The 15,575-nt window shown below is 41.4% G+C and overlaps 2 protein-coding genes across 2 annotated transcripts in view; one reads left to right on the forward strand and one right to left on the reverse strand.

The window, feature by feature from the left end:
* Positions 1 to 3,303: 3,303 nt before the first annotated feature.
* On the forward strand, positions 3,304 to 12,859 carry snrpd1 (small nuclear ribonucleoprotein D1 polypeptide). Its single transcript, XM_022252409.2, has 4 exons — positions 3,304 to 3,518; positions 7,218 to 7,294; positions 8,549 to 8,740; positions 10,392 to 12,859. Exons 1-4 carry the CDS (start codon positions 3,505 to 3,507, stop codon positions 10,463 to 10,465), a joined length of 357 nt encoding a protein of 118 aa, XP_022108101.1. The 5' UTR covers positions 3,304 to 3,504; the 3' UTR covers positions 10,466 to 12,859.
* LOC110988664 (uncharacterized) overlaps positions 11,256 to 15,575 on the reverse strand; it is a 63,509-nt gene continuing 59,189 nt past the window's right edge. Inside the window, exons 38-41 of the mRNA XM_087138153.1 lie at positions 15,235 to 15,311; positions 14,601 to 14,703; positions 13,462 to 13,536; positions 11,256 to 13,011 (exon numbers count right to left, since the gene is read on the reverse strand). Of these exons, the coding sequence (XP_086994279.1) occupies positions 12,917 to 13,011; positions 13,462 to 13,536; positions 14,601 to 14,703; positions 15,235 to 15,311 (350 nt within the window). The 3' untranslated portion in view covers positions 11,256 to 12,916. The remainder of the gene's footprint in view (positions 13,012 to 13,461; positions 13,537 to 14,600; positions 14,704 to 15,234; positions 15,312 to 15,575) is intronic.

Below are 15,575 nucleotides of genomic sequence, written 5' to 3' on the forward strand. Positions count from 1 at the left end.
TCGTGGATAATTTATGAACGATAGAAGGACCTGTGCAAGTTTACGTAGCCGATCAACCCCTTCCCAAAATTTGCCATCATGTCAGTCAATCCGCTCCGAGTTGAAGTGCACCCCCAGGCGGCAAAAGAAAGACAGGTGGTAGTAAATTTTCCAAGCAGGTTATTGCACGCGTTCTGCGTGTACGCAGAGACTGTACATTAAGGAGTAAATTCGTAGTACGCGTACTCGGCGTACTCCGCGTCAAACGCGCCATTAATCTCCGTAACAAACGCGCGCCTGTGCGGTGAATACCAAAAAAAGCCCTCTTTTGTTCTGCTCGGAGCGGATTATAGGTCGAGTTCGGGCGGCCTGTTCTTGACACGGGTTTCCTGTTCGAACGGCGGGAACACTACCCAAGACACTGTTCTCAGAACAGATTCACCCACCACCTCCTCGTCAGGATTTTACCCGAACACACAGGAAAACCCCCGAGATTTGATTTTTAAACAGCCGCAAAAGTATCGATATGGCTTACAAAGCCGAAGACAATGGAAAGTTTTGCAAAATTAACATTAATAATTTTCCATGACAGAAATGAATTTTTTAAATGGAAAAGAAGTAAGCCCAGTTATCCAACATTAACTCTCAAAGAATGCACAAGGACGCTGCCATGTTGCATGTTGCTTGGCACAAATAACTACTAGCTCTAATAACCGGTTGTGCGTTCCCTGCGTTCGAGCGGCCGACCCACGAACAACGAATCGAGCTGTTTGTGAATAAACGAGAACAAGCCGCCCGAACTCAGCCATAATGTCATTACTTCTAGAACCATTCCAGCGTGTGTTTACAGGCACGTATTTTAGTACACATGTACATGTAAATTGAAATGAGTTTCTTTTTCATTGATTTTGATTGCTGTATTTTTCTTTATTTTCCATCGACTGGTGAATGCGGGAAAATTGACCTCGTGTACCCTGCACAGCGACATCACCAGGATGTTTTGTTGATGGTCATACTTACACGTAGTCATTCCTAATTAAGGTGTGCAATTCTGGGTCACCTTTTCATCTAAATTTAGACCATGTTTTCAATTTTCTTGGGAATCCTCATCTTTATAGATAATGTAAGGCGCAATTGATACCCCGTGTAAAATTTGGCTTTTTAAAGTTATATACGAAAGTCCTGCCACTTTCATTCCTCCTTGTCCCATTCCATGATCCCAATGAAGAGTTGCAAACATTAGTACATGTATGAGAACAGTTCAAAGAAAACTGTCGAATCTTCATTGCATTTTCGAGTCTGGAGTTTAAACCCCTTTCTTTCTTGTACCTGATCCATCGCCATTCAGTGTATATATATAATTTAGGGTAAAGAGCCGACCGCTATTCATTAACAAGCATCTCCATCCAATGATACAAGCCCTCGTCGGCGTGGCCCTGGCTGGCCGGCCCAGTGGCGTCAATTTTATGCAGGGGTTAACTTGGAAAGTAAACGGACAGAAGAGCTGTACAATGTTTGGCAGGAATATTGCAACGGCACGTACGTCTGTGAACGGTGAACTGACACGAATAACACAAAGATTTGACTAATGGATTTTTAACGATCAGAGAAAAAGTTTTTCTAACAATAATATTCTACAAAACCTTAGTAATCACGGATAAAAAGAAAGCGTTCAAACAAACTGTACAGGCAAATTATGTGGTGCACTATTTACGACACACATTTTCTGCATCTCTCTATAGGTGACTCAACTACACGACGCGACGGGCACGACGGCTCCTGGCCTTCCATCGTGCCGTCACGTAGCGCCGTGGCCTTTTAGCCATTACGTTTGTGCGGCACATGCGTCGCTTCTTGCGTCGCCCATCGTGTCGCACCGTCCTGTGTCGCAACGTATATCGTGTCGTGCGTCAGATGAATAAACGCATACCATACGCGCGTTTAGCGTGGTTAAGCGTTCGTTCACATCCTTTCCATGTGTGCAAATCTTTCGATATTATTGTTTGAGCGTACAGGCTCAATGAAGGTAGCTAATAAGTTGAGCGGAATGACTTTCAACAGAGGATCAGTTAAAAAGTTGTTGCGTGTGAAATCTGTGCAGCACAGCACTATTTCCCATGTATGGCCAAGCCAGGCAAAGGCAGAAACTATGACAGGAAGTCTCCAGCCTGCCACAAAGTGACTTGCTCGTAAGTACGAAGTTGGTGGGGTATCATTTGTAGTATATTAGTGCTAAGAAAAAAGTAGAGGTAGCGACATGAATGTCCGGATTTAAGAACTGAGGAAAAAACATTCAATAAACAGGCTAGTACTTTTGCAACACGAAAAATAAGCTGATACGTCGTAATTGAGCATCGTTGCCATCATCATCACGAGCTGGGCTTCCACGCCTACATCATTACCCGTTCCTTAGCTTGGTCTGTAGTTCTCCAAGTATTTTATTGCTCAGTGAAAGGTACCGTAAAAAACGACATTTTGTTTTCGTTGTGTTGAATTTTGTTTTCGTTGTATCTCGAAAGACCAACAGGTAGTAGATACCAGAGAGATTTTTTAATGTCTCATTAATGGGACAAGCGGAACCGATAATGAAACCTTCAATTATTCATGACTAATTTGTTTACTTTGGTTATTTGCCATTAGTTTCCCCTGTTTATGTATTTTTATTGGGGGGGGGAGGGTCTCAGAGAAGGGGATGTGACCATCCCCGGATCTGCGCCTGCCCCGCCTTTCCTCAACGGGACGCCAGCTCTAAGGGTGCATTCCACCAAATGGTTGTATTTCTGCGCGCGAGCTTATGAACATTTTGGGATCATACAGGATTTTTACAATAAGACAGACCATAATCAGGAGGTATCATAGGAATATTTCTATCAATCCGGAATGTACTAGGACTGCATGATAGTCAAGTTCAGACCTTTGGATAGAGGCGGCTGGCTACATTCAGAAATGAGCGCTTAGTTTTACTGCTATTTTTGGGGTATCTTCGTTCAAAGGCAAATAAAAATATATTTTCGTGGCTAACCCCCATGAAACTGAAACGAAAACTGATCTTCTGTCCATAATCTTCAATTCCCAGTGAAAAAAAAGGGAGGCCAACCTCTTTACGAGAGTCAACAGGCGGCGCTATTTCGGTCCGATTTTGCACTGTTTTCTACGGGCGCGTATTTGGTTTAGTACAGTACGTTGCCTTTATATGTTGCTTTGAGCGCGCGTACGATATCGTGAATAACGTGCACAACGCAGAGAAAGAGGTTGTCCGCCGATTTGTTTCATTGCTCCCCAACACCTTTATGCATGCTCTCTACCGTAACTTCCGAGCAACCGGGTACCAACGATCAAAACACGCTGCCGCGTAAGTTAGACGTTTTGTTGAAAGGAGAGAGTGATTTCTCGTGTATTATGATCAAACTTATTCGCTGTTGTGTTCTTTGAGTGATTTTTGAGTGATGTAACTGGCGTTCAACAGAACATTATTCTAAAGTAAACTAGTAAACGCTACGTAACTAGCGTCGTTGTTGAGTCAAGATGAAGTTGGTGAGGTGAGTTAAGTCATAAATCATTTGTTCGTTCAGCTGAACCAGTTGCGTGAAAATCGTTGTGTCTCCGCATTACATTGTTACTTTTCCTTGTCAGATAACAGATTATTTTCCTTTAAATATTGTTGTTGGAATTTGGGATATTGACAAGAGTTTCTCATACAGACACGACTAATTTTCCTTGCACATGTTGCCATCAGGCATGTCAGAACATAGGCTTAGACCTACATGTAGGCCCCTAGCCCCACACGTAGCCTCAGCCGTAGGGCTGTAGTGGCTCTCTTTTACGGATGTCAGACAACTCAACCATTTGCCAAGTCGCCCATTAGGACAACTTGACTTTGACAGAGAGACAACTCGACCAGTCATGCCCGTGAGATCTCTTCACACAGGCCTACATGTACATATAATACAGTCGTTTTCCCCGTTCAAGATAGCGAAATTATTCAGTCAGATTGCAGCTCTACAAATATCCTTGAATTCCAGAGAAATGTGGTGTCCGTCCACCTTGTGTGATAGAGATACCACGGTTACCACCAAATTGTAAACTTTTAATTCGGACGTACGGGATCGACGAAAGTGGTGACACTTTTTCTCGTTCTGGATCTGTTTCCGAAAAGTAACCACGTGAGCGGCAAATCTATTTTCAGCCAGAACTATTGTAAAAAGCTTATTTTCTAATGAAAAATTCCTCAATATAGAAAACTTGGTTCATAAATAAGAACTCCAATGAATTTTAAAATAATTGGATCTTTTGTAAATTTCGACTCACCTTTTTCAGCTGCACAGCGCGAGCCATCAACAATACTACTTCGTGCCGCACTGCTGATGAACCCATTACGTCACATACATTTCTGCAACATCCGTATAGCGAGATGAGTTCACCAAGTATATTGCTTGCATGCACTTAATGCATGATCCAAAACTGGGAAACAATATGCATTCAGTTTTTGGCCAGTTTTAATAAAACGCAACTTTGAAAGTCATTTTGATTAAACAGACATTAGATGCAAGAGTTTATATGACTGTTGAGCATGAAAAGAAGGATTTGGGGTCACTCGCAGTGAGTGACATATATCGTCCTAGACTATTTGCCATTTTTTCCCCCTACATGTACCGTTCCAAATTGTCAAAGTACAATCAGAATTCTGGCCAAAATTTTCGGAGAGCAAGTTTTGTTCAAGAAGAAGTTTACATTTCACTTTAAACCCAAACTTGTCTGGGAATGCAGAACTGAAGGATCACACCAAGTAGGTAGGTTTTTATTTCAAGCTACGACTGTAATGCATACCATACGGGCCATATACGTGCAGCGCGGGTGCAAGATCGGTTGATTGCGCAAAGAATGACTTACTACAGCCACAATTTTTATAAATTCCACAGAAATTCAGCTTGTCTATCTACTACGTGTACATGAAATTCCATTCTTAAGGCATACATGTATGGCCTCAATAGACTGGGCTGAGCAGACAGCGTCCCAACGGACGACTTGTCTCAATGGTCGACTTGTCTCTCCCTTTTATGTACGGACGGTCAAGTTGCCTCAATGGTCGAGTTGTCTCAACGGTCGAGTGGTCCGAAGTTGAGTTGGCAAACGGTCAAGTTGTCCGGACCCCTCTTTTACAATCTGACTCTTATCTGTCGCCACCACAGCTCTACTTCAAGGCATGTCTTAAATGCCTGAAATCCAAACTGCAGGATTGTCACAAACTTTGAATCCCAATATCTTCCGAAATAAGAACAACTTGACAATTTTACTTAGGCCTACACCAGCGTATTCCTCAGAGTTTGGACTTTTATATGACAATTCTGCAGTTTGAATTTCAGGCATGTAAGACATGCCTTGAAGTAGGGCTGTGATGGTGACAGAAAGGAGATGGATTGTAAAAGAGAGCCACTACAGCCCTACGCGTGGGGCTAGTAGGCCCCTTGTGTCGTCAGGATTGCAGGTCAACTCGCCCCTTACCGACTCGCCCCCTGACTGACTCACTCCTTACCATCCCACCCCCTGGCCAACTCGCCCCCTAGCTGACTCGTCCCCCCCGGCAAACTCACCTCCTGACCAAGTCGTCCCCTCAGAGGAGAGTCCGCTGGTTTGGACCATTAACTACATTTCCAAAGTGATAATTGGCCTAAGTGTCCTGGCAGAAGGTGGGATATTGAAGAATTCACCTTAAGGGGATTATTGAGAAACATTCAATAAACTTGCATTGGGTTGATTGACTGATTGTAAAGCATGCTAAGCTTATCAGAATTCATTGCCTAGCACACATTACCTTGAGTCTCGACCTACTGGTATTTAAATTGTGCTGTGCAACTGATTTTGTGTAAATCTCACTTTAAATATAATTCAAATAAAATGTTCTTTGCTCTCAACTTTAAGCTGCGTTCATCTTGTTTTTTTTACGACTATCTTTATTATTTTCATAACAATTTATAATTATTATCCCGCCTTTAGCAAGGACACTTAGACATGTAGTTAATGGTCCAAACGAGCGGACTCTCCTCTGAGGGGGCAACTTGGTTAGGAGGCCAGTTTGCCAGGAGGCGAGTTTTGCCAGGGGGCAAGTTGGCAAGGGGTTGACTCAGCTGGGGGGGGGGGCGACTCGTCTGGGGGCAAGTTGGCAAAGGGGCAAGATGGTAAGGGGCGAGATTATCAGGGGACGAGTTGGCAAGGGGGCGAGTCAGTAAGGGGGAGGTGGTAAGGGTCGAATTGGCCAGGGGGCCAGTTGACTTGATTCTGTAGCCAGGCCCCCTAAATCTACGCAGTCTATTTCTACTCACCTTTCAGTTAACGTTTTGCAGACGCGCACTTTTGAAAAGCCAGTGGTCACTTGTATCGTTTGTCTGTGTTCAAAAGTTTTGCAAAACACCCCAAAAAATTGGAAATTAGGCCCAATCCTGTAGATACTTTATGAGTATTATGAAATAAACAACCTTTTTTCCGGTGAACTTTCTTAGACACATATATGTATACTAGAATTTGTGTTATGAGTCTCCCCCCCCAAAAAAAAATTCAGAAGTCTTCATGTCATCCAGCCATTCTACCTCTATTTTCTAGCAGGCCTTTGTACTTTTAACGCGTCATGTGATGTTCTTAAAATTTGTTGACTCGGTGAAGCATTTCAGGGGTGGGAGTACACGTAGGTCCCTTCGCTTAGGCCTACATTTGAAGTTTCAAAATGTTAATTTTGTGTTTATTGTGTCAAGTGAGTGAATATGTATAAAAATTACTGGTAAATCCATTTTTAGTGTTTGTTTCTCATTTTTCTTCCCAGAAGAGAGCTAGGTTACTTGGGTTGTCACTGGGTTGCCCATGTTCAATGAATAAGGGTAATCAGTGGTGGGGATGGCAGTGTTCACTAACTTGTGATGGCGCTTGCAGGCTGTACAAATAACAAAGAACATGGCAGTAAATGTTGGAATGGAATTACATCCACCAGTACTAGTCACAGGAAGGTGTTTTTCAGAGGACATTAAGACTATTTGTCTTCTCTTAAAAAAATCTTTGTTCATTACCATGATTACAGATTTATATGTGGAGAGGGATTTAGAGACAAGGTGGATGTGGATGGTTAATATAGAGTCATGGGGTGCACACGAGGGGACAGATCACTGGAGGATATTGGGTACCATCGTGTTTGGCTGGTGAAGAGTGTCAAAACAAGTCAATAAGCAAAGTGCATGTGTTGTTGATTACAGGTTCTTGATGAAACTGAGTCATGAGACGGTAACCATCGAATTGAAGAACGGCACACAGGTGCATGGCACAGTCACAGGTACATTTTTCCAGATAACCTGAATCCTACGTGTATGCATTAAACCATCCTCCGTCCTCCTAAATCTAGGTGGTTTGGGGATTTGGAGTATTCAGACTGAATGGCAAGAAAGTGTAGCTGATTAAGAAGAATATTTGGAAATTGGCTCGGAAAGATGCATCTTTAAGGTCCTTGGTTCTTCAGAGAGTCCACGAAGCAGTGTGCATAAAATTTGACAGGTTTGCCAACCTGAACGCATACATGTACATTCGCGGACTTCGCGACATGTATTAATTTTATTAATACCATTATTGAAGCTGTAGGCCCCTGTATGATGGAACCACAGGCATCAGAATACCGCCCTAATTCATGTATTCTGATAGAATTATCCCACTGATTTAAGAAACTAGTTTTCAGAGGAGCCCTACATGTATAAAACAGACGTATTTATTGCAGTTTTAAGCACGGTGTTAATTTCAGTTAACAACACGTACACGTACATGTAGGCATTGCATAAGGGAGATGGGGGCTGCATTCCAAAGTTCTGCACTTCATTACCAGGGGCCAGTTTCATAGACCTACTTTTAAAAGCACAAAACTTGCTGAAGCACGAAAAACTCTTGCTCAATAAACAAAAGTTACCAGCTCAAACTCTATGTGATTGTCATGCTAACCCAAAAGACAGGTAAATACCATTCCAAAACAATGTACATGTACATTACAAGAAGTTTTGGCTGGTAACCTGATTTGTCAAGCAAGGTTTTTTCACACTTAACAAATTTTTCGCTTAAGCAGCTGTATGAAATTGGCCCCAGTTTTGCATTGTCATTTCAGACACCTGAATCAGTTTCAGGCTTACTGCTTTGAAGCATGTACCTATACCTCAGTTTGCTTCACAATGGACAATTTGATGTCCTTGTTAAGGAATATTGAGCTGCACCCTACTCTCAACTGTGGGTACATGTACACACATATACATACATACATACATGTACATGTACACATGTGTACACTGTACATGTGCTGAACTTTATAACACTACAGTTTGCAGCCCAAGTTAGATGTGTAGCCAAGCTGTTGGAAAAACTATAGTGATGCAACTGACAAAACTGATTCTTTGAAGTCCACACGCGATTCACCAATTTTAAATGTACGTGTAGTCAAGAAGGCAACCGAACATTGGTTGCATATATGTACTTCTGAATTGTTCAAATGAGCTTCTTCAACAAGTGAGCCTTTGATTGAAGTTCTATCTGATCTTATAAAAATGTGTAGGGGTTGACGTCAGCATGAATACACACCTGAAGTCGGTGAAGATGACAATCAAGAACAGGGACCCGGTCCAGCTGGACACGCTCAGCATACGGGGCAACAACATCAGGTATTTCATCCTCCCAGAGAGCCTGCCACTGGACACACTACTCATTGACAACACGCCCAAGGCCAAAGCTAAGAAGAAGGAAGCAGGTCAGTCAGTGGGGAATGTGGATTCGTGCATTCTGGTATGGTGGCCCCAAAGGGACATCATACATGGCAAATATCTTTGCAAATAGTTGTAATGTTGCAATTTTATTGCAGATATCTGTGGAAATATTTTTGCAAGCGTTAGCAACTTTGTCACATACCGTGTTGCATAAAGAGGATATTTGTACCCAATTATTGCTCAAGACACCAGGGAGTCTTCAGTGCGTTGATTTCAAGCCTTTTTTTCATGAAGATCTTTATATGAAAGAGGTTGGATGGAGTTTGCAATTATTACATAATGTATATTTACATGCCAATGTAGTGCACTGACTATGTACTGGCATTTTGGGCATTTTTGTACAACTGACATGCCAAGCTTAATTGCCAACAACTTTACACACTCTGTGGTTTCTCCCAAAAAACATGGCAAAATATGCAAATAGTATAGCAAACTGTGTGACAAAATTTCCAACACTGCAAATATTTGCAAAGATACATATACTTGCTGTAGACTTTTCAACATGCAGCACATGTACATGTAATTGCCAAGGTAGTTACAATGGTTTGCAATATATCGCAAATATTTTCTCCTATACAGTGGAACGTCACTATACATGTACATGTACCAAACACCGCCTTACCGAACATTCGGTTGTACTGAACATCGTCCTTGGCTCCCAATATTTTGTGCATAAAACCTACCGAATATTATGCAGTTGCAAATCAACCGAGATTTGCTACCGCATGCATCAGAGATCGATCCTGAGCAGCAGCTTCACAACTTTTAGGATAAACTATATATCAATTTTGTGACTCAAAATTTAATAAAAAACATAAATAATTAACAGATATATTTCTAGAAACCTCAAACGTGAATTCAGGAAATCATAGTATCACAAGAGGGTGCACTTCAGGTAGATAAGAGAGGGCGCTATTCAACATGGCAACAAAACGTTCAGCTGTTAATTTCGCTATACCCAACGACCGTTGAACCGAACATTATCGTGGACCCTGTCGTGTTCGTTATAGCGGCGTTCCACTGTATTTGTGAAGCCACTGTACCTGGGATGTGTGATGTTCCTTCAAGGCAACTGTACTTCCAGTACCAAAGATTGTCTGGCCACTCTTAGTCTCAAGTTGTATTTCTGTTGAGACAGAAGCCTTCCTTCAATCCTCTAAGTTTCTCCTTTCTTCAGGAAACTCAGGGTGCAGTCTTAGTAGAGTCAACACTTTATACAAGATTACCGAGTCTTGCCAAGCTACTTTGTTATACATGCATTAACCAGAACCCTGTTTTGAAAGGACATGGGGGAAAAAAACAAAGAGCAAAAGAGTTTCAGATTTCTGATTTTTTTATAACAGTCTTTTGCTGAAAAAATGCCCTCTCTGTAGAGAGTGGATGGTAATTAACTTGTAGGCACATCAAGCCCTATATCAAGTTATAGCAGGCAGGGCTTTACGTCTGTGAACAACCTTTAAATGTGGGCAGGCAATGAAAGTAAAACAGTCCTTTGTATGAAGTTTAAAAGATGCCAACATGTACAACATGCATATACATGTAAATAAGGCATTCCTGTCTCCTCTCTGTATTAGGAAGATATTTTTTCCTGTGGTGACAAATTCTTATTTGGTTGTTTTTCACATTTTCTTTCAGCTGTTGGAAGAGGCAGAGGGCGTGGCAGAGGTGGGCGTGGTCGTGCAAGAGGGCGTGGCCGTGGGAGGAGATGAGCTTGACTGTTTTATTCTTTTTTTTTACTTTAACACGTTGTTATTAGCACATGTAGACAGCGAGTCACAGAGTTATGACAAGTTTAGAGAGGTTTTGCTTCCCTGCTCATTGGTTCTTGTGTTGATTGTGGCCTGCTTTGCAAAAACCTATCATTTTCTGTGCAGTGGCCTGCCCAAAGTTGAGAGGGTAAAATTTCCTGTGGAATTTCATTTGTGTTTAGAAATGGCGTCTTTGTTACCAAGGTTGCATGTTTTATGAAGACAAACGTCTGAAGAGAACATCTTCAACAGATGGAATATTCCATTCTAAACAGCTTCAACTCGCAGAATGGAGTATTTTGGAGTACCATTGCCACACACTGCACTTTTACTCTTTTTGTTCTACAATCTGGATTATTTTTCATGTTGGTCAAGTCAGAGTTTTCATGGTGTTTGTTTTGTGAGTGCCTTCAGGCAATCCAGTACCTCTACTGTATCATGTGGCAATGGTTACTCTGTTGCCGATCTAAAACATAAGTCCCTTTGTGGAAGATATAAGTTTTTAGCCAAAATTTCTGATTTGTGAGCACTGCCCGGCAATCAAGTACTTGATGATACGACATTGGTTTCTCTGTTTCTCATCTACAACATTAACCAGTTTGTTGAAGAACTGTATTTCATTCCACAGTTCTTGTTGTTTTGTGAGGCAATTAAAGACTTGCGTTACACGACTGTGATTTTGGTGTCTCTGTTGGTTATCTAAAATACAAGCCAGTTTGTGGCAAAACTTAATTTTACTCCAAAATACCTCTTGTTTTATGTATTCGTTGTGTTATTCACTTGGAGGAAACAAATTCTTTACAATCATAAAAATACACTTCATGTTGTTTTTGTCGTATGAATCTACATAATTTTTCAACGAGTAAGTTTTACGAAGTCCATACTCTAATGGTTGCACACTTCAGAAATTATGACATACATGTACCTGTATTAGCAAACTACCGGGGTAGATCTGATCTCCAGTATCATGTCTTTGAGGAAACAAATTCATCATTTACAATCATAAAATATAATTCATAGTGTTCTAATCGTACATGTATGAGTCTGCCTAATTTTTCAACAATAAAGTTTTCCAAATTTGATACTCTAATAGTTACACACACTTCAGAAATTCTGACACAAGTAAAACCTGATGTAATTTCTAGTATCAATTACATCGTTGAGTAAATTAATTAATTACATTTGTAAAATATATTCATGGTGTTTTCATTGTATCAGTCAACCTTTTCAACAACTACAAGTTAATATTGTAATGGTTGCACACACACTTTAGAAATTCTAACATAAGCAAAACCTGTCCTGTGTGAAAATGTCAGTGAAGAACGTTAGGTTTTGCTCTTAAAAGTTTAATTACCTCCCAGTAATGCCAACTGTGGATTGGGAACAACAGAATTACACCCCATAGATTTTGTGTTTCAACAAGTAATCCACAGTTCGCATTAACTGTCCGACTAGAGCAACGATTCACCGAAAAGGTGTCTGTCTTGCTCAGGTGGCCATCATAAATTGAGAACGTTTTCTAATTTGTTATCAGTATTTGAGCATCCTTCAATAAGACTAACCATTCAGCTGGAGCTCATCACCAAAGTGTGCCGTTACATTTTCATACACCTATGATACACCCGGCACGTGGTGTTGTCCTGATGTTAACTTGACATCTAAGAAAAGAAAAACGAAACCTGACTTCGCAAGACGCATAATACCTAGGGGGTACTATGTTGCTTAGGAACAAAAATTGTGAACAATAGTATTGATAGATCAGGATAGTGTTGAAATTGAGCAAGATAGCTCCATCCCCGCTCGTCAATTTGAATTTTTTTGTTCAACTAATTCCTTTATTCAACCTGATATTGGATATACATGTACATGTAACAACACCACGTGACGGCTGACAAGAATGTTCTGTTGGTGCTTTCATTCACACCAGGCATCATAGAATATCTCAAGGCTGTATCAGAGTCCTAGAAATTCAATTGAATCATCGAGAGATGAGAAAATGAAGGCAGGGAAATTTTGATAATTTGGCCACAAGTAGTACTAATTTCTCTTTATCCATGTCTGATCTGGCTTTGCCCGAAATACATGTATTTGGCGATATGGCTGCGAGTGTAACACAAGTCAGGGGGAAGTGGATGTTGCCGCTTGCATGTGTTGTGAAGCCGGTCATTGGCTTGTACATGTATTTCAGACAGTTTCATATGAATTATATGATTGAATTTGGTACTGTCTTTACGCCTTTGCGTCTTCACCAATGCGAGAGGTAAATTCCAGTATCTAAACTTGTCATTTCTTTGCGTTTCTAAAAGATCATTGTGTGTTAGTGAAATAAACAGTTTTTGGTAACAGTTCCCAAAATGATCAAGCGATTGTGCACTTATTTCACTCAGGTGTGTAGACCTCGTGTGGTCACAGTTAGGCCTTCTCTGTAGAAGCAGTTGGAGGCACTTCACTTGGTGTTCCTATTTTCTCCACTGTTCCCAGACCGCCGTTCAAGACGATTAGATCGTCTGAAATAATCAAAAATGATTAATGGCAGTCGTGAAATGAGCAATGCTGTTTTAGTCAGAGACCACAGAATACAGCGGGTGAAATATCTGAACATGTATTACCAACCCCTGCTCTTAAAAGCGGCGGGAAAATTAACGAGTTGATATTTGAGTCAGTTATTTACAGGTGCAGGTTGCATGCGCATGAACCCCAAAAATATTCAATTGAATAAAGCCGTAATACATTGATACAGAATTGTGACTCGGTGGATGACAATTGATACCTCGAAAAATACTGTTGATGAAACCAATTAACCGCCTGATATAAATTTAGACATATATTTTTTAGCACTGATTGGCCACAGTGACGAAGAAATAGAGAAAGCAGTGCCAGCAACCCTCCCCCCCATATTAATGACGCATTCCCTGGTATTCTGTCCCAGGTTTGGGCGGTATCAGTCTTGTGCATACCTGACTTGAAGACTCTTGTCGCTCGCTGCACGTTCACCACACACGGTATGCCGTATTCACGAGCCACAACAGCGCCTGCCCGAGAAATGTCCGAAAGTGCTTATTAGTGCTAAAACATTAAAAACCCAAACCAATGCAAACCATCGACTCGTGGTTAGGTCAGAAGAACCAAACAGACAAGGCAAAAGAAAAAGAACTCCAAATTAAGTTTGTTGTGAGAACCAAAAGTATGGGATTTTGAATCCCGGTTGATTGGCCGCGACATCAACTCGGTCATGTAAAGGCAATATTTAGTAGCACGCCTAATCTCCAGATGCTTTACATGTACCAGAGGTTTCCTTGCTCATTGCAGACTTCAATATTCGTCCCATCTGAACCTTTTTTTATTATCCTAAGTTTGCGTTTATCAGTATCCCGATGTCGCTAAAATCTGTATCCCACTCCAATCTGCAGTCTTCACCCCACCCTCGTACGCCTGTACATTGCATTTGTAAAAGCTTTCATGCGATATGCACGTGTATACATTCACTGGCAAAATTTGCTACTTTCCATGAAATGAGAAACCTCATCAGAAGAAGGCCTCATTGTCCTCACGGCAATAGAGGGACCCCAATACGACGTTTTTAGCGTCGATCTGCGTGCTTTCGCGTTTGAAAACGAGGTTGTTTGTGTCAGCTTCAATTCTTAATACGATCAGACGATTGAAAGTAAGGAGTTAAGACACCAAATACATAAAGGTTTGTTAAATTCAGAGATTTCAGTTTGTTGATGAGTCTTTCAGAATGACTCAACACGTGAAATCAAAAGAAAAACAATTGCAATTAACCGCGAACTAACGTACCTGCGATGGCCGTGTATCTTGTGCAGTGGGCGTGGTTTAAACTAAAGTGGTATCACACTTACGAACCGGATACTGCGTGTACTGTGTCGACTCCGCGGGCGAGCGCGACGAAGTTCAACACAGAGAGCCTCGGTTTAGATGCGGATATGCGCAGACGGCGGTAATGTGAAATCCATCTATAGTTCCATTCTTTTTGCAAACTCAAGGCGGAGTCAACCCCCCTTCTGCTTTCAGCCAGCCCACGGTTTCCAATGTCGATGTATTTTCTCGCTAGGTCTCGGCATTTCTCGATACATACCATGAGAGAGGACGCCCCCTATCTCGGTGACCAGTCCACTGATGAGCGGGAAGTATGGACTCCAACCGATATCCGTGATACGGGTGATCAAAATGTCACCTTTCTGTATAAAAATCGAAAACAAAAGTCAAAATAACAAAATGCAAAGTTAAATTTGAGTTATTTTGTGCCTCACACTGGATGATAAGAGGGAAGGCCCAATCCGATTAACTGTCACATATCCAGATGTAACTCCTGTGGGCTTCCTGAAACGCGCCAATCCACCTTAAGCAGAAGCGCCCCTCATGGGTTGAAAAGAGAAATGTTAACGGGTGTTCATTTTGTGGGTAGCGTTGAGACTGCAGAGCTTGCGTTTCATGGTCATTCGTGAACCAGCAATGTGCAATTACGGCCAACTGTTGCCAGGAAAATTGCGCCTCTTGTGGTCCAGCTCAGGGCCCATCTCGTACTACTCGCAAGCATGAAGTGATGAGAACTGACTTCGCTCTGTGGATCACAGGGGTTGGCAACAGCGAGAGGTTCTCGAAGAAAATTCCCTGAAATATGCAAAGTGTTACAGTACATTATGCTTGCCCCCAGTCAACCGGACGGTCCCGTCTAAGTCCACGACCTGTTTCAGCAGGAGGTATTATACCTTGATTTTGTTGGCATCTTTAAGATACGTGACCACCCTGGCTGTGCTCTTCACAGTCCCCTGACTGATGGGAGTTCCTGCAACAAAAGACAATTCTAGTAATTACACTGGGATTTTAATCACTCCTTAAGTATACTTTCAAACATTATAATGACCTCCTTCATGTTTTGTATCATTGAAAAAAAAACGACAAAGGGTGTCTTTGTTCACTGTTTAAAAAGATGATTTCTTGAAACTAAAAAAAAAAAGAAACATTTTTTCAAGTTCTTAATGTGTTTCGTTGAAAGGATAAAGTGTATCTTTGTAAAGTTAATCGATGCCTTATTTTGCGGCAATAAACA

The sequence above is a fragment of the Acanthaster planci genome, linkage group LG06, assembly GCF_054643075.1.
Source record: "Acanthaster planci isolate LZ-2023a linkage group LG06, COTS_SCS, whole genome shotgun sequence".
In the NCBI taxonomy this organism is placed as follows: Eukaryota; Metazoa; Echinodermata; class Asteroidea; order Valvatida; family Acanthasteridae; genus Acanthaster; species Acanthaster planci.